General features: G+C 40.7%; 1 protein-coding gene across 1 annotated transcript in view; it reads left to right on the forward strand.

The window, feature by feature from the left end:
- Positions 1 to 26,561, forward strand: part of SLC13A4 (solute carrier family 13 member 4) — a 57,147-nt gene that overhangs the window by 24,366 nt on the left and 6,220 nt on the right. Inside the window, exons 6-13 of the mRNA XM_026693037.2 lie at positions 560 to 599; positions 3,363 to 3,440; positions 5,496 to 5,686; positions 19,942 to 20,061; positions 21,897 to 21,998; positions 22,326 to 22,427; positions 24,100 to 24,197; positions 24,966 to 25,096. Of these exons, the coding sequence (XP_026548822.2) occupies positions 560 to 599; positions 3,363 to 3,440; positions 5,496 to 5,686; positions 19,942 to 20,061; positions 21,897 to 21,998; positions 22,326 to 22,427; positions 24,100 to 24,197; positions 24,966 to 25,096 (862 nt within the window). The remainder of the gene's footprint in view (positions 1 to 559; positions 600 to 3,362; positions 3,441 to 5,495; positions 5,687 to 19,941; positions 20,062 to 21,896; positions 21,999 to 22,325; positions 22,428 to 24,099; positions 24,198 to 24,965; positions 25,097 to 26,561) is intronic.

A 26,561-nucleotide genomic window follows, 5' to 3' on the forward strand; every position in this document is an offset into this window, starting at 1 on the left:
TTCTTTTTTTGTCTCTAGCATGCTTCCATCATACTGAATTCCTTCTGCATAGCTCAGAACTAAACCTAGAACTAGAGCAAGCAGAATTACATTGGGATGCAAATCTCCAATGACCTCTCTATAAAATGAATAATTTTTTAAAAGGTGAATTTACAAAGAGATTTATATAAAGCCCCAGTGTTCTCTCCCAGCACTGCAGTGACGTGAGAAGTAACAGCTGCTTATTGTACAGGTGCAAACAGCACAGCTATTCTCCAAGCCAGTTGTCCATTTTTATTTTTATTTTTTTGTGAGCTGGAGAAAACAAGGACGAGACAAAGCTGTAAACAAAACTGCTCTGCTCTCACCTTTTGTTCTCCCAGGCAGGCATACAAAATACCTATTTGACCTTCTTACATCACTTGCATGAATTTGAGCCTCAGTCTATCATTTGTTGCAGGAGTGCTGGGATAACAGAATTGGATACAAAGCACCATGATTTCCTGGGAGTATATGCTATGGCACATCTATGATTCATTATTAATGTTTGTCCTTTTTTATTCCCCCTTGTTATCTGTAGTGCTACAACTGCTGATTTCAGCTCTCTGATGCAGTCCAAGGTATTTTTAGAGCATGAATTTGTGCTTCAGTAACTCTCTACATCAGGGGTGTCAAACTCATGCCCTCATGATGGCGTCACATGACATATCGGGACTTTTCTTCCCCTTAGCTAAACTGGGCATGGGTGTGGCCAGCGCATGATGCATCCAGCCCACGGGCGGGGAGTTTGACAGCCCTGCTCTACATCATTCATAAGGACTATCCCAGGGTAGTAAAATAATGGTGGAACAATCAACTCCCCCTTTGCTGTGCAAAACTAAGCCACATTGTGGGTTTTGTGAGTACAGATGAAAACACAATCTCATAGAATGGAACCATGTCAGATACGGATGTCATAAAATAACCCAGGAAGCCCATATATGTTTTATAAGATCTCTAATTTGTCTTTATTCTGGAGAAGTGGGAATATTTTTCCCCCTTTGAAAAACCACTGAATAACAGCCATTCTCCATTTTTATTTCCTATTCGTCTTACAAAATGAGGATACTCTGAGCTTTCTTGTAACTCAAAATGATTCTAGACGTTGCTTCCTTGGTTAATAACAAGCCCCTATTTCATTAAAGTAACCTAGATAATAATATTGGTCTGACCCCAGTTTGAGAATTGTGTTCAGTTCTGGTTGCTACATTTTAAAAAGGATCCAGACAAGCTGGAAGAGGTTCATTGAAGAGTGGGGAGGAGGATTGGAGGACTAGAGACTAAGTTGCATGGCAACTGACTGGAAGGCACAGGAATGTTTCACCTTGAAAAGAGACAACCAAAAGGGAGTACAGTTTATTCACCTGAATAAACATTGACATCTTTTCTTTATGATCTATGAATACAGGACATGAATTTAAAATTTCAGATATATGCTAGAAAAATATTCTCACAATAATAGCAATTTGATCATTGAACTCATTATCCAAAGAAATACAAAATTGTGTTCAGACAGAGACTTCATCATAATCTGTTGAGGATGACAATGTAAGATAAGAGTTTAATGACCATGGCCTATAGACCACAGGTCTTCATATCCAGATGTCCTGACAGAAACCCAGATGTAAACCCAGTCAATCACTGCTCAGTGGTCTTCATAGCAGGCCACTTTACCTCTGAAGATGCCAGTACAGTTGCCACATCAAGAAACGCACTCTGGCCACAACAGTGACTAAACCCTGAAGCCCAATACTATCCAACAGTTACCGGCCATGAAAGCCTACACTAGTATAATCTGTTGAAGAGTTTTTGATTTGCAGTCCTATACTCAACAAGGGTTAGATTCAGAAACCTAAAGGGCCCTTTCCATATTCTATGCTAATGTAAGCTTAAATTGCATTAATCAACTTAGTATCCATATCTACAATGCTGATCTGGTTTCATTTTAGAGTTCTATCCAGTTCTAGGATTATCTATTTAGGACACTGGCTTTCATATTCTCTAAGCTTATTCAGGCTCTATCTCCACTAATCTTCTGCTTCCATGAAAATGGCTTGATAACATTGGATTTGTAATTCAAAATGTTTCGGTTCTTAGAATCCTTTTTCCATGTCTCAGCCATATCCTTGAGGTTTTATACATGGGTGTGTAGAGATTCTCAGTCATCCAGGTCATGGTTGTTCCAAAGGTGCTTTTTCAGGAGGCAACTGGATTTTCTTGTTAAACATTAATCTGACTGAGTCTTTCAATAGGATATCCACAATGTAATAATTCATGTTGCTAGATGGACTGTTCTTTCCATGGACACTGATTGTTCTTTGGCTATTGGGTTGATGGGATAGAATTCTGTAGTTGCAGATGTATTTAAAATCATCTAAAATCCTGTGATTCTCTGGAGAAGCAGATGAAAGTGAATCTTTGTTAAAGCTTTTTATTAGCAAATGCTAATAAAGAGGACGTAGTTGGAGGACATTCCATCTAGCTATTTTTGAGTGGGTGGTTAGTACATGAGGCTGGTCAAAAAGAAACTGAATGACTGTATCAGCTCTACGTTGCCCGGGAGAGGTCTACATAGTTGCTAATAGCTGAATCAAGAGATTGCAACACCATGAAGTAGGTAGTTCATCAACTTTAAGAGATAACACTGAAGAGATTTATAGGCAAAAGTTTCAGGACCATGTCACCAATACAAAACACAAACCTATTACAACTAATAGTCTTCAAGATGTTCACATATTTCTGGATACAGGAGCGTTCCAGAAACTGGACAGGAAGTTTTAAGACTAGCTGAGAGTTAAGCAGCAGCCCCAAAGGCAGAGAAGGCTTCCCATTGATGAAATTCTATTTGTTAGTGATACATTTAACTCTGCCATAGTTCTACTTTGGACTCTGGGTTTGGGGTTTATACTCCCCTTTAAAGGAGCATGTTCTCACTTTAGGGATCCTCCTAGACTCATCACTTTTGCTAGAACAACAAATAGAAACTGTGGTTTACTTTGGCTGTATAACAATTACAAGCCTGTCAGAATTATAAAGTCCTCATAATAATGATTTGTGTCCTCAACACCTCACACCTAGACAACTGCAGCTCAATTCTACATGGAGCTATTTTTGAAGGTCACCTGGAAGCTTCAGTTGTTTATTAGTCACCTGCTACTCAGTGACAGTAGATTTAAACATCAGTATATGATCACTGCACTGGCTGCCAATTTCAGTTCCCATAGCTTGTTGCCAAACAATTTAACATGTGGAAATATTCCTAGAAAAACTTATTTTGGGGTGGGGGGAGTGATTGAAGAAGATGAAAAGTGATGTTTTCTAATAAAATATTTCTGGTCCCTCAGAACATGAATGGGGTACACATGATAGCCAACACGATTGGAACAATGAATTCCAGAACAAATGGGCAACATCTACCCCAGGTGAGGACATTATTTTGTTGGAGACAAACATTAAGTCAGTTGCTCTTCACCCAATAAGATTTAGTTTCAGAAATTAGCTAGTCACATCGTAGCTTATTATTGATACACTATGACTCCAGCTAGCTAAAAATGGAATTAAATTTGGCCTGCTTCAGAAAAAGTATCAGATTCAACCATGCTGCAATTCATGGTTAACCACAATAATTTCCTATGTATGCTAAGACAATCATCTCCAGATGTTAATTCTTATAGCAAACTAGATTTCTTGTTTTAGTGCAGTTGGCTATTGTGCTGTCTATTGACTAGGCAGTGTAGCTCTAGATCAACTGCCTTATAAACATATTTTAAAGTTTCTAATCAGACCATATTCAATGAGCTGTAACCAGTTTGCAAGACCAGAACAAGATGTAGTTTCAGCTTTCAACTTTGTATTTAAAGATTTTCTTCATAAACAAGGGGGGAAAAAAATCCTTTCCTTTCATAAAACAACAGCAATCATATATATCTATTCATCTCTTCTCTCTCTCTATCAGATATGTTGCTTGTCTCTCTGTTAAATATGTAATAACACAAAACTAAGAAAGAAACAGCATTCACTGAGTTTTTAAAAGTCAACTTGAACAACAAAACAGCATAAACATTAAAAGTTCAAGCAGGACACACTGAAGTAGTAAATACAAGTGAAGACAACTGACAGTTTATATAGGATATTCAATTTCCTGCTCATAGGTAGAATCCATGTCTGTATGCTTGAGATCTTCCAGAGGTTGATAAACTAAACTCCCAGCATCTCTCTTAATTGATCATGCTCTGGTAGACCTTGGGGGATTTATAGTTTATTAATACTTAGTGGGCTATAAATTCCACATTTCTCTTTGAAGAAATGTTCAAGTGGGTTCCAATAAGAGAATCATTGGGTAGTTGCTAAGTTTTCTGGAGGTCTTGGAAACCAGACTGGAAGCTTTGGAAACCAGACTGGAGGGTCCAGGCTTGTGGTGGTGAGTTGTCTCCACAGAGAGTTGGCTAGGACTAGGTGTCCCAGGCAAGGTGACAACAGGGAGGTGCTGGCAGAGAATTATCCCATTCTGAAGTCAAGACCTATCTAATCCAGTATTCTGTGACATGGTAGCCAATGTGATGTATATTATTTGTCCAGTACTACATTTATGATTCAGCTTTCCTCTGAGATTCTGACCAGTTCTGGAGAACCGGTAGCAGAAATTTTGAGTAGTTTGGAGAACAGGCAAATACAACCTCTGACTGGTCCCACCCCCATCTATTCTCTGCCTCCTGAGTCCCAGCTGATTGGCTGGGTCTTCTTTTGTTGTCCTGTACTGGAAAGCAGGTTAGTGGGGTGGGAGGGAAATGGATATCGCAATAACCTTCCCCCAGGAGCGGGGAGGGATGGGGATTTTACAGTATCCTTCTCATGGAGGTGGGTGGGAATGGAGATTTTACAGTATCCTTCCCCTGCCACACCCACCAAGCCATGCCTCACCCACCAAGCCACACCCACAGAACCAGTAGTAAAAGAAATTGAATCCCACCATTGTATGAGTACCTGAAGTTTTCCTTCAATTTAATCTCACAATAACCAATCTGTGAGGTAGTTGGGCATGGTATTTGTTCACAATGTCAGCCTGGATTGCACAATTGAGGAACAATTTGAACTAGACCATCCCTTTTTCTAAATACAAAAAGATTGTACATCAGTCTTATATCATTTTTTTTCCTGACAATTAGTAAATAAATCTTGTAAATTTGTTTTACAATCTGTTTTTATTGATGAATATTATTGCAGTTGTGTGATTTCAGTTTGAAATATTTTTATGATAATTTGTCCCAACTTGGCCTTCAGCAAATTTTCTGGGGATTCAGCGATCAGAATTCTGAGGCAGCAAGAGCAACATTTCCAGCTGACCAGGAATTCTGAGAATTGCAATCTCAACATTTCTTCATGACCCTGGGTTGGAGAATGTTGGTCTAGAAGAATGAAGATTTGTTTCTCCATTTTTAAAGCAAACAAATTGACACAAATGATGTTTTTCCCCCCAGGCTCAAATCCTTGTTCTGCCATCCCAACCTCAAAATTTGGACCAACATAGCAAACAGCAATATCCATCCAAGCATGATCATATGATCTGCAAATGCCTCTCACTGAGCATTTCCTATGCAGCAACTATTGGTGGACTCACAACCATCATTGGTACTTCCACCAACCTCATCTTCCTAGAATATTTCAACAAGTAAGTATTAATAAACTCTGACTGAAACTGATGTGAAAAGATATGTGTTTATCCTGATCCCAGGCATAATTTTTTCTTATCCATTAGTTTCACAAGATATTTAATATAAATTAAGGAAACAGGCAGGCATGATGTTTTTCCCACAGTGGCTAAAGTGATTTCATTCACATAATGATCTGGAAATTATATCTAAAAGGAGAATTTAAGGAAACAGGTGTGTTTAGTCTCAAGAAGAGAAAATTGAACAGGGATATATTCACACTTAAAAGAATCTTCATTTAACAACCCCATAATCCCTTGTAGGGTGGAGCCTGGGCAACTGAATGGAGCTAGCAGACTGTTTTAATGGCCAGATGCCCTTCCTATTGCCAATGCCGAGTTTTGTTCAGCAGATATCTTCTCAGTGTGCCCAGGGGGAGAAATATCTGCCTCTACCTGTGATCGAACTCACAGACTCCTGATTGTGAGGCGAGAGCTCCACCTCTAGGCACCACTCCATTCACACTAGAAAGAATGCAGCATAGAAAAGGGCTGAGATTTCTTTTTCTCAGTGTGTATTATCTTAAAGTACAGGAGACAAAACAATAGCTGTAAGTTACAAAATGGCACATTCCATCTGAATGATAGGGAAAACATCCGAAAGATAATAGTCTGGCAGTGGAATCAATGATGAGCAAATTGGCAAGCTCTGGATATGTTCAGAGAGAGATTAGGCAGTTGTTGATTGCCAATGCTTTAATCTGGAAACTTGCATTGAGGGAAAAATTGGATTCAATACAATTGCTTCCAATTCTTTTCTGCAAATGGTGAGAAAGTACAAAATGAAGCTCATCTACATAGAAAAGTTCACATCTAAGACTATGAGTTTAATGGAAGATAAGACAGTACTTGAGGAGCCAAGAAACCTGTGAAATAAATATTTGGTGTTGTGAATCAATAAAAGTGAATAACCTAAATGCAAATTAGGAGTTGAAAACCTGCACACTTGATTGGTCCTTATACAACAACTTGGGATTGGGCCAGAACCAGTCCCTGATTGGCCACTTTTGGGACTGTCCTTATTGGTCAGTAGTTGGAACCTGTTGCACATTTTCATTGGTTAATAAGGCAGCAGCTAACCCTATAAAAGGGTTACTGCTGCCCATAGCATTGCTCTGTTCCATTCTGATTCCTGTTATTATTAAAGAGTTGAAGTCACTGGTCAGATGTCTGGTCTCCTTATTCTCCAAACTTAACACTGGCGACGAGGATGGGATCCGGAGACCGAAGAGCTGACTAAACCTACAGAGCAACCTACAGAGCACGTGGTTGATCACGCACCATCAACGGCAACATGGCCAGCGGTGTCGTACCACCCGCCTCCATTCACCCAGAAACCGAAGACTGGGAGTCATACATGGATAGGTTCCAGATGTTTCTGGAGACCAACAACCTAAAAAATGCAACAGCGGGAAAAAAGAGCTATCTTTCTAACTCACTGCGGGCCGACCGTGTTTAAGATGGCAAAGTCACTTGCACTTTCCAACCCTCGTCAGAAGACACGAATATTACCGAGGGACCAACAGAAAGGTGAAAGCCTTGCCGATTACATCGCGGACCTCCAAACCTGGGAGGCCTCTGCGGATTCGCAAATTTAGAAGAAGCTCTCCGGGACCGCCTGGTTCTGGGCCTAGAAGACGGCGCTATCCAGAGCAAAATTATGGCTAAGGGGGACATCAGCCTCACCAATGCCCTTAAAGAAGTCTCGGCAGCAGAGGCGACAAAGAAGTCGGCAGCCCAAATGCGCCGCACCAACGCACCGCCACGTAAACTCGCCACTGATACCTCACCTCGCTCAGAGAGACACCCGGTATCAACTCACCACGAAGACCTAGAGTCCCCCGTCCGACAGCGATGAGGAAGAGGTCAGCCGACTTCGAACGGAGAGAGACCAGTCCTCACAACACTCATTTCGACCGTGTGCCGGCTGTGGAGCAAATCACCCACGATCCGGCTGCAAATTCCTTGACGCACTTTGCCGCCATTGCGGGAGACGCGGTCACATCGCAAAGGTTTGCAGGAGCAAACAGAACTCCAAACCCCGACAGGCCGAATTCCAGTCTTCCGATTCTTCGGCACACACCGAGAAAAGTTGAACCACTCCTACAGAAACAAGCCGTCCACCACTTCCACCAGGCGTGAAGAAACCAAGCGGAAGAGACCACCAAACAATCACCATAGGCCACGCTACATGCCTTGATGCCGGGAAAATCCGAGTAAAGGTCGCCATCGAAAACAAACCTATGCGTGATGGAGGTAGACTCAGGATCTTCCTCTTGATGGTGTCGTGGAAAACGCTCCAACAGCTCCTTCCAACGATTCGCCGCCAAGACCTTAACCCTCAGAGGGTTATACTCAAAGACTATCAGGGCAACCGAATTCCCGCCGCCGGGTCCCGCAGATTCCAGGTCTCATTCAAGGACCGCACCGTCGCACTACCACTGACTGTCGTGGATCGAGACAGGCCTAGTCTTCTAGGCCTGCAATGGTTCAGGCTGCTCGGAATCACTGTAGCCGGAGTCCACAAGGCCGAAAGCGTCGATTGGGAGGAAGCACTCGTGCAAGAATTCCAAGACATTTTCGCGAATGGACTAGGCAAGTATAAGGGGACCCCAATCTCGCTTAACTTGAATCCCTGAAATAGCACCCATCCGCCTTAAGCTGCGTTGGGTGCCGCTTCGCTTTAAAGCCTAAAATCGACGAACAACTCGATAAGCTGATAGCGCAGGGCGTACTGGAACCCACCGACCACACCCGTTGGGAAACCCCGATAGTAACGCCTATCAAGCCTGATGGGTCCCTAAGAATTTGGCGGAGACTACCGGGCCACATTAAACCAACCACTGCAGCAAAGTGCTTATCCAGTACCGGTAGTGCAACACTTACTCCATTCTCTGGCGGCGGAAAGTTTTCACCAAACTAGATTTAGCCCAGGCGTATCAACAATCGCCTGTAGACCCAACCACAGCCGAGGCGCAAACGATCGTAACACATAGGGGCGCATTTAAATGCAACCGGCTCCAATTGAGTAAGCGCGCCCCTGGAATCTTCCAGAGTTTAATGGAAAGGTTGTTACAAGGGATAAAAGGCATTGTCCCATATTTCGACGATGTACTCATCGCCGCACCTAACAAAGACATCCTAGAAAAACGACTCAGAGAGGTTTTACTAAGATTCCAAAATGCAGGCCTCAGAGTAAAAAAAGATAAATGCCACTTATGTACCGAAAAAGTAGAATTTTTGGGATACCTCCTGGACAGCCAAGGAATTCATCCCACCAAGACAAATTACGAGCAATTAAAAAGGCACCCACTCCTAGGAACAAGGCAGACCTACAGGCTGTTCCTTGGACTTATCAATTTCTATAATGTGTTTTTACCCCACAAAGCAACAGTAGCTGAACCATTGCATAGACTATTAGACAAAAAGCAACGTGGGTTTGGGGACAACGGGAACAACATGCTTTCCAACAAGTAAAGAAATTGCTAACTTCTGATTCAGTACTTATGCAGTACAACGAGACTCTGCCGCTCACTATCACGTGTGATGCATCACCTTTGGAGTTGGGGTATTCTGGCCCACGTGTTACCAAACGGAGCAGAAGCCCCCATCGCGCTTTTTTTTTCGAACCTTAGCTAAAGCTGAACGAAATTATAGTCAGCTGGACAAAGAAGCTTTAGCTATTGTTGCTGCAGTTAAAAGATTTCACGAATATGTTTATGGCGCAGGCTTACAATAATCACTGATCATAAACCGCTACTGGGGATCATTGCGGGTAATAAACCAACCTCGTATATATTGTCCCCCAGAATGACCCGTTGGTCTGAATTCCTGGTGGCCTACAACTACACCTTGCAGCACCGCCCGGGAAATCGATTCTCCACGCCGATGCATTGAGCAGAACACCGCTCCCAGACACTGTTGTGGATCCAGCCCCAACCCTCTCAACACTACAGATTGAAACTCTACAGGCACCACCCTTGACGGCTAGAGACATTGCTTTTGAAATGAAACGTGACCCAGTTCTGCAACACATACTACGCTGGGTTGAACGGGGTGGCCGACGGACCAAATTGCACCTGAATGGGCGCCTTCAAAGCCCGCCAAACCGAGCTGTTTTCCCAAAAAGGCTGTATCTTGTGGGGCGATCGAGTCGTAATCCCTGGCAAATTGCAACAGACTGTGTTGGCGGTATTGCATGAGGGACATCCGGCATTGTGCGGATGAAATCACTGCACGCAGCTACGCTTGGTGGCCAGGAATCGACAAAAGAATCGAGGCCTGGGTCGCTGCGCCAACGTTGCCAGGACATCAGCAACGCCCCACCGAAAGCAAGCCCAACCGAATGGGAAACACCGAGGGGACCGTGGTCCCGTATTCATATTGACTTTGCGGGGCCTACCAAAGGTCACACTTTCCTGATTACTGTCAATGCCTATTCTAACTGGCTCGAGATTCATCGAATGCACACGACTACAACCGACTCAGTTATTAATAAATTAAACAGACTATTTGCCACGCACGGGTTTCCGGACGTGTTGGTCTCGGACAACGGCCCGCAGTTCACTGCATTGCCCTTTGAACAATATCTGGCTGATCGGGCATCCGCCATGCGCTGACTCGCCCGCGCACCCTGCGGCGAATGGACGGCAGAACGCATGGTACAATTTGTGAAAAGACCCTGCATAAAATGGAATTTGGCAACATCGACGAGAAAATCAATCGAATCCTCTTATTGCAGCACATCACGACCCACAGTGTGACCAACAAAACACCCGCTGAACTTCTTATGGGGCGGAAAATACGATCGCACCTTGACCGGCTCCACCCCGCCGCACCAGAAAAACCTTTCGCTCCAGCAGCAAATGCCGGGAATTTAAGGTAGGCGATTTAATCTTTGCCAAAAACTTTTCCGCGACCCATTATGGATACCCGCAACCGCTACCCACCTCACCGGGCCTAGATCTTACCGCCTGCTAACAGATGATGGGAGGTGTGGAAACGCCACATAGATCAACTCCGATCGAGATTACCACCCAGCGGCCATGACTTCCCGGTTCAACAACTCAAGGGGAGGGAGTATCGAGGGAATTGACTTTGATACAACTAATAGCAGGTCAACGGGAGCCCTACAGCCCAGCGAAGCACCGGAACATGAAGCGGGAGGGAGTTGATGTCTTCAGGGAACTTAATACGGGGGAAACGAACTGCAAAACCTCGAAGAAACACGCAGCAGCAGAGACAACCACAGTGAATGCAGCACGGAATCGCTGTGCAGCGAAATAGAACTTAACAATGGTCATCCAAACGCTCCACCGAACCGGACATTGGACAAAACCCGGTGGAGCCTCGGAATCATCCAGGCAGACCAAATGGCCTGCCTATCTTGAGGATTTTATCACAGCTCCTCAAACGGAACCCAAGGGGGAGGAGTATTGTGAATCAATAAAAGTGAATAACCTAAATGCAAATTAGGGTTGAAAACCTGCACACTTGATTGGTCCTTATACAACAACTTGGGATTGGGCCAGAACCAGTCCCTGATTGGCCACTTTTGGGACTGTCCTTCTTGGTCAGTAGTTGGAACCTGTTGCACATTTTCATTGGTTAATAAGGCAGCAGCTAACCCTATAAAGGGTTACTGCTGCCCATAGCATTGCTCTGTTCCATTCTGATTCCTGTTATTATTAAAGAGTTGAAGTCACTGGTCAGATGTCTGGTCTCCTTATTCTCCAAACTTAACATTTGGGTTCTATTATTATTCTGTTTTATACTCTTCCTTACTTTGATAGAGTTCTAAGTAGTATTTTCATGAGTGTAGCATTCCAAATCTAGATGTATGCATTACTGTTCATAAACTATGATCACATCAGAGCTGTGAGCAATCATATTCTGAAAAAGGCCTGAAGCTGTATAAGCCTTTGATTAGACAACTCACAGTGGTATAGAATGGATATATCTGACAAATGGGTTCTTGGTGTTCTTTGAGCTTGGTTCTTTTCCTCAGTGAATGAGAGATAAATTTTCTGGTTGTCCTGCAGTCTTGGTTGCAATATAGCAATAGCATTTAGACTTATATACAGCTTCACAATGCTTTATAGTCCTCACTAAGTCAGCGGTCGCCAACCGGTGGGCCGCGGCCCACTGGTGGGCCGTGAGAAAATTTTGGTGGGCCGCAGAGAAATCTCACACCCAGAGCACCCCCCCCCCAAAGCAATTAATCCAGGCTGCGCTGCCCACATGGCCCGTGGGAACCCTCCCCGCCCACTCACTCCTTACCCGCACACTTGCCTGCTAAATTGTTATTTTTTCCTTTTTCGGACCATCATCTGTTTTGTTGTGCCGGGAGATTTAGATTAGCTAGGAATCAGGAAATGGTTGGAATTCTTGCTTTCTAGTTACTCTTTAGATCTTTGGCTTTGCTTGTAAGCACAGCTGAACCTCCCTTAGGACTGAAGGTTCTAAATTTGAGAGACTGAGCTTGCCGATGGCAGATAGATAGATCACTGAATGATTTTGTGAGCAACTCAAACTGCTTGCCTGCTTTGCCTGATTTTGGGTAAAAGTTGCTCTTTTTTAAAATAAAAAAATCAATGTTTACATACATGGTGTGTTGTGAGTTAATTTTGTGAGTTTGCTTGCTAGCAAATTTTATATGACAGACTGAGCTAGCCAATGGCAGATAGATAGATTTCTGAATGAATCTGTGATTCTGTGAGCAACTCAATTTGCCTGCCTGCTTTGCCTGATTTTGGGTAAAAGTTGCTCTTTTTTAAATAAAAAATTCAATATTTATATAAATATTTATAATATTTACATACAAGCCATGCCCAGCCAGTCACATGACCACCAAACCACACCCACAAATTAGGCTATGCCCACAGAACCAGTTAGTGGTCCCTGGGATTTAAAATTATGAGTTTGGAGGTCCAAAAGGTTGGCGACTCCTGCTCTAAGTGATTTACAGAGTCACCTTATTGTCTCCAACAATCTGGGTCCTCATTTTACCAACCTTGGAAGGATGGAATGCTGAATCAACCTTGAGTCTGGTGAGATTCGAACTGCCAAATTGCAAGCAGTCAGCAGAAGTAGCCTGCAGTACTGCATTCTAACCACTGTGCCACTTCAGCTCTTTCTTTTATAATTTTTCTTGATCTTGATTATATTATAGTTTCTTTCTTGATTATACTAATGAGAGTATATCTACAGAATAGTATTGCAGAATATAGAATAACACAGTTGGAAGAGACCTTAGAGATCTTCTAGACAACCCACTGCTCAAGGAGACCCTATACCATTCCGGACAAATGGGCATCCAAACTCTACTTTCTTGATTACACTAAAGAGGGTATATCTACTTTTTTTAAAAAAATTCATGTACTTATAAACTCTAACAATGAAACTAGTGAATGTGGGAATTAGCTCTTTCTTATTTCTATTTGTTTATGGTAAAAGGATAACCATGAGAGAGAGATTATCAAGAATGGGGAATACAGGAAAGCATTTAACAATAAATCAATTTCTCTCCTTATTTTTCTCTTAAGCCCCCACACATACACAACTGACAATTAAAATTGACATTCATCCAAAAGTGCTAATTGCCAACAGGAACTTTCCTCCTATAGTAAATGTGATAGTGGTATTGCAAAACAAATAGCATGGTGTTTTTTTTAACCCTGGTCACTTTCTACTACTATTGCAAATTTTATCTAACATAAATACAGCAGGACACGTGAAAATATGGGAGATGACCTGATGCATAATATTTGCCCCATCCCACAAAAATAGCTCTATTTCTAACTTTCCAACATGAAGTGAGACCTAAGAGTGATTTTTAAGCATAATTGCTGGTCAACTTTTAAGTTCTTCCTAGCTTCAAGAACTTTATCTGATAATGGGAGAGTATCTAAACAGGATCAGCCAACCAAACATATCTGGAAAACACATTCTCCAATCAGCCTATTTAGCTATAAAGTTCAAGTGGGGAAAGCTCAAGTTATCAGTCATTTAACTGTTTGTGTTAAGAAAGATATTTTTATTTATTTATGTATTTATTTATTTGTCAAGCGATTATAAGATAACAGATATAAGTATAAACATGGTTATGAATACATGAAATGGATACGAATAAGAAAAAAAAGAAACAATAGGACAGGGACGGTAGGCACATTGGTGCGCTTATGCTTCTTCTAAATATATGCTTCTTCTAAAGCTACTAGATGTTACATTTCATAACCATTTCGTCAGTATTGCAATAATTTAATGCTACTCAGATAAGATTTAGCTGGAATAGGTAACTTTCAAATCCATGTAGCTGGAAAGATGTAACAGACAAGCTAGAAAGGTGCAGTTTTGCAATCCTGCAGGACTCCATAAAAAAGTCTCCCATAGTTCACACCAGAACGGGCGTTCACACCAGAACGGCGCCGCCTGGCATGAAGCCTTTGCAGCCGACCCTGAGCGAGCGGTCCGGGAATCCCATCTTGAGCGGGCTTCCTTTGTTGGGTAAGGCGATCGAGCGATCGGCTGGGATCTAGCGGGCGGCCTGGCGAGCGCGCGCTTGAGAGCCTCTGCAGCCCCGAGACGCTCCGAAAAACTTTCTTCGCCGAGGCTTTCTTGGAGAAGTCCCATTTTCCGGTTGCTAAAGGCAGAGGACAGAGCTTCCATTTGCGGGCCACCTGAAAAGCCGATCTGACCCGTGGGGAGGAAAAGCGCGAGGGGTTCCCAGCGAGGGGATTTTGCATTTCTTGGACTTCCGAGTTCTTTGCTGCTTCTCCCGGAAGGAGGCGATTTCTTCGGGCGCTTGAGCCCATCGCCGCGCGGAAAGGAAACAGCCCCAGAGGGGAAAGTGAAAGTGCCGGAAACGATCGGGAAGGGCCGGCAGAACCATCTCCCCAAGAGAAAGTGAGGACTGCAGGCGCGATCTCTGCTTGGCGCCTCGGGACTCAGACTCGAATAGAACTAGTTTAGAGTAAATGTTTGGCGGATTGCTGGCCTTTCAAAAGATACAAAGATTCGTCCGTGGCACAAAGCGAGCGTTTCTACCACGACCGCGAAAGAGCGCTAACAAACAGCCCGGAGGCGCAAAGGCAAGCGGGCGAGGGCCATCTCATTCATCAAGGAAAACAAAAACAAATAGTTTCCTGTGAGCTGTTCAATCTTTCCTTCACTCAGATAAAAACCCTTGGATCATTGTGTTACAACTTCCTGTTTACAGAGTAATAGCGATCTGCTTTTCAAACAGCGATAAATTCCTCTCTGCCAGTTAAACAATTAACCTGCTCCTTGCAGACTCTTAATACTACCTCATTACCTCAAATCTTACAACTTTTCTACCTCATCAGCTATATCAACGATTAGATAATCAATTTCTATAAAATATTTTATTAATGGTTTAACTGATTTATTGTTTTAATTGATTAGTGTGATTAGAGTGTTTAGTGCAAATAGTGTGATTACTGATTAGTTTAAAAGATCAAAAATTCATGTAATTTAATTGAATAGCAAAATCATTGATCTAGTGAATTTAAATGAACAGTGTGGTTAATGATTAGTGTAATTAATTGATTAATGATTAGAGTAATTAACTATTCAGGCTGATTGTTGCTCAGGAATATTATCTGACTTGAGAGATTACTGCAATTGATTGTTTGATATAATATTGGCTATATAGATTACCCAAAATTGTTCCTCTAATTAATTCAATCAACGTACTATTTTAACAATCCTACCATGCCAAAAAGAAAATCCTACGCCAAACCAACAACCTAAAGAGAAGATGATCCCCACCAATGAACCACAAGACTCCTGCACATGCCTTAAATGCTACAAAAATCTAAAGGATAATGAAAATTCCATCAAATGTTCTCTGTGTAAAAATACACTCATCATGACTGCTTGGGATTACCTGAGCAGATGATTCAATACCTAAAATCATCCAATGAGTTTCCACATATTCTGCAAATCATGCAGACCCAAACTGGATCTGCCTGAAAGAGTTGATACCATTGAAACCATTGAAACATCCCCTACCATCGAAACCATTACAACATCCCTCAACATCATAGTAGCATCCCTGGACGCCGTAAAAGAAAGAATATCCAACCTTGAAAAAAAAGGACACAACGCAAAAACCTGAACATCCAATAGCTACTAACCACATCTCTACCAATCAACCACAATCCAATCCACAACCCAATCCACAAAAACACAACCCAGACAAATATTGATATCCCAATTCTCATCAGAGAAGCCGTTGAGCGTGAACGGAAACGCCCAAACGCCATCTTATTTGGTCTAGAAGACATCAATGTCAATGATGACATCACAACTGTCCGAAACATCATCAGAAATTATCAAGCATCAACCATCTCCGCTGATGAAATACTTGACATTTCCCGCATTGACCGAGAGCTCAAAAATAGAGATGGCTCTGTGGCCCCACGCTTTGCAGGGTCATTTGCAAAATGAATCAAGCAAACGTAAATTCATTTATACTATAAACTCACTCGCCAAAACCAACACCATCCATAAGAACCTCCGTTGCCGCCCTGACCTAACCATACAGCAACGTGCCCGCTCCCGTGCACTCCGCATCGAACTCAAAAACCGTCTAGATAATGGAGAGAAGGACCTGTACATTGACTACCATGCTGACTGTATCAAAAGTAAAACCACTCAACCCAATACTCAGCTTTTACCCTCAACCACAACCCTACCTCAACCCATCCACCATCACCCAAGACTAGGCACGCACGCCCCCAACTACCTCAATTCCAACTACTGCCGGCCTTAATTGCAAACTACTCAATGCAAGAAGCCTCGTGAATAAAATACCTGAATTTCTCTTCCTCCTAAATATGGCTAACTTCGACATTATATTTGTCTGTGAAACATGGCTCAATGCATCTCTCCCGACTCCATTACCACAGTAAGAGACTATCATGTTTACAGATCAGATCGTGAAAATCGTCGAGGAGGTGGAGTTGCTATATTCTATAAAAATCCTTACATCTAAAAAAATATCCAAGTTACCCAGGAGTTTGCCCTTCCTGAAACCATCATCTGTGAACTATCCTCAAATATCACAATTCGATTCTTACTATGTTACAGAGCACCTGATTATGACATCGAACATGTAAACAAGCTAAATACATTACTAACATGGGCTGCATCCTGCCCATACCCTTTTATCCTTCTTGGTGATTTCAATCTACCTCATATTAACTGGACCCTAAATGATTGTACAACTGAAATCATACACACAACCTTCTACAATGCTATTACAAATCTGGGACTGGAACAACTAGTAACCAACAACACTAGACTAAACAACTGCCTCGATCTCATCTTCTGCAACAGTTTGAACCTAATCTACGTGAATACAATCTAAAGAACCCTTTTCCAGTAGTGACCACAATATGATCGACTTTTGTCTCAACATACATCCACACAAAAATCACCACAATGATGTAATCCCCTATTGTAACTTCAAAAAGGCAACTATGATCTTATAGACAACGATCTCTCATCCCTTGATTGGCAATCTCTATTCACTGGATGCAATACCGTTGAAGACCATTATAACATATTTTTACTTGAAGTCAAAAGAGTCATCAAACTATATGTACCAACAACAACTCCCAAAACAAAACAAAAAGCAGATTACCCATATCAATAAGGAAACTTCAATCCAAAAAGAGATCACTCTGGCGGAAAAACAAATCTGGTCACGTTGCCAATTTCAAAAACCGATACAAAAATCTATGCCACCAGATAAAGACCGAATGCACCAATTATCACATTAAACAAGAGGAAAACCTTCTAAGCACCAATTCCACCGCGCTTTTTACAATTTTGTAAACAACAAACTAAAAGACTCAAGGTCCATCCCTAGGACCTGATGGTAAAGACTGCAACGACGACACCATTAAAGCCAACATCTTTAACACATTCTTCGCTCAGTATTTGTAAACAGCAATGGATCATGCCCAATATTTCCTAGCCGTACCACAGATAACAACAATGATCTAATACATATCGATTTCACAGAAGACAATGTTGAAAAAGCAACACGCAACCTAAAACCATCTCTATCTATTGGACCGGATGGAATATGTGCCTACTTCTTAAGAAAGCTATCCACTGCCATAGCCAAACCTCTAAGCATAATCTTTGAAAAATCTTTCAGAACCAGCTCCTTGCCTAACCTATGGTCACAAGCCACAGTCATCCCCATCTTCAAAAAGGAGACCCAAGCCTAGTTGAAAACTACAGGCCAATCTCCTTATGCTGCGCCACCTGTAAAGTCATGGAATCAATTATTAACCAATCCATCATCCTTCACTTAGAGACAAATAACCTACTCTCCAATAAACAATTTGGTTTCAGGAAAAAACTATCCTGTAATCTGCAACTCTTACACTGCAAAACATATGGACGACACAACTCGACCAGGGCAAAACAATAGACGCAATCTACATAGACTTCTGTAAAGCCTTTGATTCAGTGGTACACGACAAACTACTCCTAAAAATAAAATCCTATGGTATCTCTGGACAACTGAATAACTGGATAGAAGCATTCCTGTCAAACAGACAACAAATGGTCAAAATCGGGAGCGTCTCTATCAAATCCAGTACCTGTCAATAGTGGTGTCCCCAAGGGGGCGTGCATAAGCGCACCAACGTGCCTACCGTCCCTGTCCTATTGTTTCTCTTATTTTTTTATTTTTCTTATATGTACCTATTTCATATATTCACAACCATGTATACACTTGTACTTATTATCTTGTAAACAATTGACAAATCAAATAAATAAATAAATAAAATAAAGGCAGTGTTCTAGGACCAACTCTCTTCATACTCTACATAAACGACCTCTGTGATCATATTAAGAGCAATTGCGTTCTCTTCGCTGATGATGTAAAGCTGTTCAATACCACAGACAATACTGCTACCCTACAAAAAGATCTTGACTATGTATCCGAATGGTCAAACAAATGGCAACTTCAAATCTCAACAAATAAATGCTCTGTCTTACATATTGGCAAAAAAAATCAGAAAATAAAATACAAGCTGAATAGTCAAGATCTTGTTGATGACCCAAGCTCTGTAAAGGACCTTGGAATACTCACCTCTAATGATCTAAGTGCTAGAGCACACTGCAACTACATAGCCAAAAAGGCATTAAGAGTTGTTAACCTAATCCTACGTAGCTTTTCTCTGGTAATATCACACTACTAACCAGAGCATACAAAACATTTGCTAGACCAATACTCGAATACAGTTCATCAGTCTGGAACCCACACTACGTATCTGATATTAGCACAATTGAGAAAGTCCAGAAATATTTCACAAGAAGAGTTCTCCACTCCTCTACTCGCTGTAGAATACCTTATGCCACCAGACTTGAAATTCTAGAACTAGAAAACCTTGAATTACGCCGTCTTCGGTCTGACTTAAGCATGGTATACAAAATCATACATTGCAATGTCCTACCTGTCAATGAATACTTCAGCTTCAACCATAACAACACAAGAGCACACAATAGATACAAACTCAAAGTAAACCGCACCAAACTTGATTGCAGGAAATACGACTTCAGCAATAGAGTGGTCAATGTCTGGAATACTCTACCCGACTCTGTAGTTTCTTCCCCAAACCCCAAAAACTTTAACCTTAGACTGTCTACTATTGACCTCACCCCTTTCCTAAGAGGTCTGTAGGGGGCGTGCATAAGCGCACCAACGTGCCTCACGTCCCTGTCCTATTGTTTCTCTTATTCTTTATTTTTCTTATATGTAACCATTTCATGTATTCACAACTATGTATACATTTATACTTATTATCTTGTAAACAATTGGCAAATCAAATAAATAAATAAATAAATAAATAAATAAATAAATAAATAGTAGCTAAGTGGATGATTACATCAGAGAGAAGGCATTTCCTGGTATTTGCATACTTAGTTGCTAATTTGACCACTAAGATTTTCTCCTTTTCAATGAATTCAACCTTTTTCTATCTTGTCTTTTTTTTCTTCTGTTTGATCTTCTTCCCTTGGACTGATGAAACAAGTTTAAAATAGTGTAATTGAATTGCTGTAAAAATTATACGTTCTTCCACACCAAGGTAGAATAAGAGTGGTAGTGAATTGGTGATGCTCAAGGAGGCTTTACATAAATTGTGAATACATTTCTTTTAACTTCTTTACAGCCATTACCCAAATTCGGATGTAGTGAATTTTGGAACCTGGTTCTTATTCAGTTTACCTATCTCACTCATTATGCTGGTGTTAACCTGGTTCTGGATGCATTGGCTTTTCCTTGGTTGCAAGTAAGTGAAACTGTGATGATATGTAGTAGGCTGGATTCCCAGGCAGGAGGGAGAGGGGGCATTCCAGAGGAATAAGGGACAACTTAATCCAGATATTATGTGTAGGAGAAAGAGACTGAAGACAGCCCCACTCTAATAGTTCACAGAGTATATGGCAGATGCAGATAATAGAGTGTTTAGTCTGGCAAGTTTCTGTCTGTAGGTATGGAAACAATAAAGAATATGGCTTGGAAGAATCACCACATGTTATTCTTGGTTTTTGGGTCCAACAAAAAACTGCCCTATCTATCAACATTCCCAATCTATAGTCAGAGCGCTACATCACGCTGGTATTACATCAAAAATGTCCCAGTATGGAACATTAAAGCTATGAAACGGAGGCCAAGGACTAGCATCAGCAAGTAACGGATAATATATTCACAGTTACAGTTACAAGAATTGGGCCGCAAATATCCAGATAATCAGTAGATCAGGGCACAGAATATAGAAATAATTTAGTGGCTGGAATTTTTGTAGCCCAGCTCTGTTAACCTAAATGATTCTTGTATTCTTCTGTTTCTAATAGCAGGTTTTGTTTTCAGCTGTTTTAGATTTTGTATCATTTGTTTTAGTTAATCTTTTTAAAAGGAGCCTGTTTTGCAACCCTGAGGATTATTATACAGAAAGAAATTGTATTCATGCTAGTACACAAATAGCTGGAAGCTGGCAATGACCTCAAGCTGCCATTGGCCTTATCTGGAAGGGCTCCAATCAGTCTCTTGAGACATTTTGTTTCCTAATAAAAATAAGATATAATAAATCAGAAATAATGTATACTCTTGCAACAGGTCTGAACATGATTTTTGCACAATGAACAGTTAGTTACATTCTGTTGGCACTGCCAACTTCAAATGTTTTTTAGTGCAAAATGTACATTTTGTGGCTTATTATTTTGTAATTCTGTTTACTGCAATATATTCAAGAATATATTATGTTAAAAAACTTGACATAGCAATAATCCAAAAGTTGGAGTTTTAAAGAAACCCAAAGCTATGTTGTCTGTTCCAAGTACTGGGGAAAATATGGCAGTGGGAAGCAGAAGCTGAAAGAGACGGGATAACCCCCCACCCCCAAGAACAGAAATCAAGCAAAAACCCAATTCTTATTAATGGAGAGCATCCCAAGTCAGTAGAATTTCGTTTCCCATGCTTCAGAAGTTTTCTGAAATTGGATCACAAGAGCTGTAAGTGCCATTGCCCATACTTTTTGCTATAATGTAAAATGAAAATTTTACATTATGCAAAAAGAATCAGAAAACAAAATAAAATTTTGAAACCACTTCAGTTAAATCAGAATGCTTAATTTTGCATCAAAAAAGCTTGGTCGGATGCAAGTTCAAACTGAGATGTAAATCATAGTTGTTTAATTTTGATCTTCACACTTTGGTTAAATTGAAATAAACTTAAGATATGTATATATTGTTTACTTGCACTGATGGTAAGTAATGTGGGTCAGATGCTGGCTTATATACTCCTGTGATCTGATTCAGAAAAACTCTTATGTGGTTGTTGTGCTTAGAAACACCAATTTCAAAATGAATTATGGTATGAATCCATTTCATTTCACAAAGGACTTTAAATACTTTATGAACTAAATCTACACAGAAGGACCTCCTTCTGTTCCTTTTTATGAGTATCGAGGAACAAACCCAGTTGGTAAACTGAATACTTTTTTCTGGCATTAATTCAGCTCTCCCCAGAGTGTGGTTGTCGAAGCCAATATGGATTTGCTGCAAATCTTGCTGCAGTTTCATACTCTAACTTCCTTCCGTTTTCCCATATCCTATTTATTTTCAGTTTCAAGGAAACCTGCTCAATAAGCAAGAAGAAGAAAACCAAGAGGGAAGAAATGTCTGAGAAGAGAATCCAAGAAGAATACGAGAAGCTGGGAAATATTAGGTAGGAAAAAGGGTACCCTTTTTGCTTATTGTATTACACTGAACCAATCTCTCATTTTCCAGATTTATTAGAACTTCCATGATTTCCACACACAATAGCTGGATAAAAGTTCCAGCTATTGCTGTTTCAGTACATTTGGAAGTGCCAGATTGAGAAAGACCATTCAATTATATATCAATGGACCAAGATCCAAGAAAAAGCATGGATGAAATCAACGTGGAGGAACTGCCTTCTACATTCTGAATAGAACTAATCAACAAAGTATTGGGTTGTGGGATTCTATTTTAAAAGCTTCTTTTAAAGTATAAATAAATATTTCCTTTCTAGCTATCCTGAGATGATGACTGCATTCTTTTTCATTTTGATGGCTTTGCTCTGGTTTACAAGAGAGCCTGGGTTTATTCCAGGCTGGTCTTCCTTCTTTGAACAGTAAGTAACTACAGTACTTAGAAGCACAATGTTAGGTTTCCTGACTAGAACTCAACTGTAAATCAGAGAACTCATTATATTATGTCTTAGTTTGACCCTTAGCTGGACTTAACAGAAGATTCTTAGCTAGATTAGACCACTATCTGACTGTCCCTATCATTGTGGAGTTTTTGTTTTCAAAATTTAATCAGTTTAAATCAATTTTTCATCTTCTGTGTATGTCCTTCTGTGTGTTCAGATCTTCAAAGTTTTCTTCCCTGTCTTCTACTGTTTTTCATTTCTTTTTTTATTGAAATATTTTTAAATCGACATTTTTTTAGGAATGCTAGTTTTGAGATCTTTTTCTTGCTAACTTCTCCTGACATAGTAGTTGTGTAATATGTAGACACGGTGGCATAATAAATTCAAAGCAATCCTATTCATCATTGCTCTGAGGTGTGTGTGAGGATGTGTGCATGAGGTTGTGTTTAGATTCGGTTTCAGAACTCCTCCATTACACGATCACATAACAATATAGTAAACTATACATATAATCCCCAATATTTCTGATGCTCCCATTTCTCAGCTGAGTTTCTCTATAAAGTACAGATAACAGATAATCAGAGTTGGAAGGGACCTTATAGGTCATCTAGTGACTAGTCCAAGCAGGAGACCCTACACCATTTCTGACAAATGACAATCCAATCTCTTCTTGAAAGTCTCAAGTGATGACCTCAGCTTACAACAATTTATTTACTGACCATTCATGGTTACAACATCACTGAAAAAAGTTACTCATGGCCGTTTTTCACACTTACGACCATTGCAGCATCCCCATGGTCATGTAATCAAAATTTGGGAACTGATTCATATTTATGACGGTTGCTGTGTCCCAGGAAAATGTGGTCACTTTCTCACAAGCAAAGTCAATTGGGAAGCCAGATTCAATTAACCACTGTGTGACTAACTTAACAAACTGCAGTTATACACTTAACAGCTGTGACAAGAAAGGTAATAAAATGGGGCAAAAAATTCACTGTCTCATTTACCAAGAAAAATTTGGGGCTCCACTGTGGTCATAAGTCAAGGACTACCTGTACTGTTATAAACTTTGGATCTTCTTGTTCATTTCTCCATTTTTTGAATGAGAAAATAAACAGCAGCACAAGTTAGGAATTTCCTGGAAGAATCATACTAAGCTGAATGTGCCTTCCACCAAATTTTGGGGGTAATTAAGTTCCCATCTCTAATACTACATGTTCCTTTGAAAGATCTGTAGTCTGCTTCTGGGAGCCACCATCCACACTTACTCATTGGTTGTGGAGACAATAATGCAGAACAATATCAGTAGTCCTCCACTTATCTTATCTCTTTTCTTGTTCCTTAAATTATTTATGTACCATGCTAGATAAAATTGCCTGACTCGGTAAGTATTACAGAATGTTCTTGTAAATATTTGCGTACAGTGCTAAGACATAGCTTGACTCAGGTGTGGTACAATGAGGATCCAGGCATTATAGCATGGAATTATGTGAAAACCAGGATGCCATGGCTTGTTTAACAAACCATGATTCATAAAATAAATGACATGTGCATGGAGTCAGTGAGGGGAAAGAGGACATGCATCAGAAAATGAATTTATGTGCTGATTATAGTCAGTGTCTGTTGTAAAACTGTTTCATGGTTTTCCTAGGAAAGGCTATCGGACAGATGCCACTGTCTCTGTTTTCCTTGGTTTTCTTCTCTTTTTGATTCCAGCAAAGAAGCCATGCTTTGGAAAAAAGACGAAAGGTATGAAGGCTTATATATGGAGCAACATTTGACGTTATTTTATTTCAGTTGGTATCAGTATCCAAAACTGAGTTCACATATTCACATCACAATTGTTGGTCACAATTATACTGTTACTTCCCAGATTGTCTCCTTGGGGTGAATGTTTAGCTGGACAACAGATCAAATTATGATTTGCCATAGGCTAGGAATTACAGACATTCTAACTGATCTTAGCTTGTGAATGCCAAAGGCAAAAAGCAGGATAAGGAAACTGCAGCTTTCAGATAGCTATTTTAATTGTGACCTGCTGCTCTATGACTTGAACTGAAAAATAAATAAATTGAACTGAATTGCCAGGTCAGCACCCCAAACATAGGATAGGGTAGAGTAGGGTAGGGTGGGGTAGGGTGGGGTGGAATAGAACAGAACAGAACAGAACAGAACAGAACAGAACAGAACAGAACAGAATAGAATAGAATAGAATAGAATAGAATAGAATAGAATAGAATAGAATAGAAGATTTGGAAGGGACATGGGAGGTTCTGCAACAGAAACCTCTTCTTTTTTCCTATGTATTACTTTAGACTAGATTTTCTTAACCTGATAGCTTCCAGTTGCATTGGTTTTATTCATCTAATATGTACAATAGGCGTCAGATTTTACCTTAGAAATTGCCGCTTTCCAGATTCTGCGGAAAAAGTATTTCTTTGTAGACATTTTTAGACTGTGCAGTTCCTAACTGCAAAAGATTTCGAAACAAAGCAAGTGTATTTTATTTTGTCATAGGTCATGTTAGTAAGTCTACGGATGTTAACTCAGGAGAGTCCATAATCACCTGGAAGGACTTTGAGAAAACAATGCCATGGGAAATAGTAGTTCTGGTTGGAGGAGGTTATGCTTTAGCAGCTGGATGCAAGGTAAGATAATTAACCTCAGGAGATTCACCCCTGGTAACACTCTATGTCAGTGTTTCTCAAGCTTAGCAGCTTGAAGATGTGTGGACTTCAACTCCCAGAATTCCCCAGCCAACCAGAATTCTGGGAGTTGAAGTCCACACATCTTCAAGCTCCCAAGATTGAGAAACACAGTTCTGTGTGATGAAAGTGTTACACTGCTTCCAAAACTAAAATACTGCCAGTGTGAGGGACTTTCCCCTCTTAGTAGCTTCATTCCTTGATGCATGGTCAAAGCACGTTAACAGGGTGAAAGCCCAATCCAAAAGAGGGTAGGATCGACCCACTTCTCCTTATCAATTCAATTTTTCCTTCCCATATTCTTTGCCCGGTGACTACCAGAAAATGGAATCCCTCCAGGGATCTGATACAATCACTTTCCAAGTGTTACAATATTCCAACTATTCCAAAAATGGACTTATAATTTGCTCTGAAACTGATTCTTTTAAAAGTTTGCAGTTTAATTATCACTTGGGCCAACTAGTAGAGGTAGTCTTCAACTGAGTGACCATTCAAAGCTACAGCAGTACTGAAAAAAGTGACTTATGACCAGTTTTGAGCCATGGTGGCACAGTGGTTAGAGTGCAGTACTGCAGGCTACTTTTGCTGACTGCTGGCTGACTGCAATTTTGCAGTTCAAATCTCACCAGGCTCAAGGTTGACTTAGCCTTCCATCCTTCCGAGGTGGGTAAAATGAGGACCCAGATTGTTGGGGGCAATATGCTGACTCTGTAAACCGCCTAGAGAGGGCTGTAAAGCACTATAAAGCGGTGTATAAGTCTAAGTGCTAAGTTTTCACATGATCACTGCAGCATACCCATGGTCATATGATCAAAATTCAGGTGCTTGGCAACTGGTTTATATTTATGATGGTTGCAATGTCCTGGCATCATGTGATTGCCTTTTGTGAACCTCTGATAAACAAAGTCAATGGGGAAGTCAGATTCACTTAACAACGATGTAACTAGCTCAATAAGTGCAGTGATTCACTTAATGACTGTGGCAAGAAAGGTTTTAAAATGAGGCAAAATTCACCTAACAACTGTCTCACTTAGCAACAAACATTTTGGAAGTCAATTATAGTTGTACGTTGCAGACTATCTTGAGAACTGGAGGAATTAAAATAACTGCATTGTTAACCTTTATCCTTACCACTAACTAATCTGTCACCAGATCTCCACTCTCCAATGATAAACATAGTTTTGAGAAATATGCAATAGAGACAGAATTCATCTCTTTTATTTGAAAAGATGCTTGTGATCCTGAAATGCCAGGGAGCACTAGACTGTAGTATGTTCTTTGTCTTCAGATAAGTTTGGACTGTGGGGAAAGCTATTTTTTTATGTTTTCTAGTAAGAAATGGTGCTACCATTTCCTATTAAGCAGAATTCTTCCCAGTCACTAGTGAATCCTTCTTTCCTGTGATTGC

This window comes from Notechis scutatus, chromosome 6 (genome assembly GCF_049901735.1).
Source record: "Notechis scutatus isolate UNSWTSFEM ecotype Mainland chromosome 6, rNotScu1.2, whole genome shotgun sequence".
Classification (NCBI taxonomy): Eukaryota; Metazoa; Chordata; class Lepidosauria; order Squamata; family Elapidae; genus Notechis; species Notechis scutatus.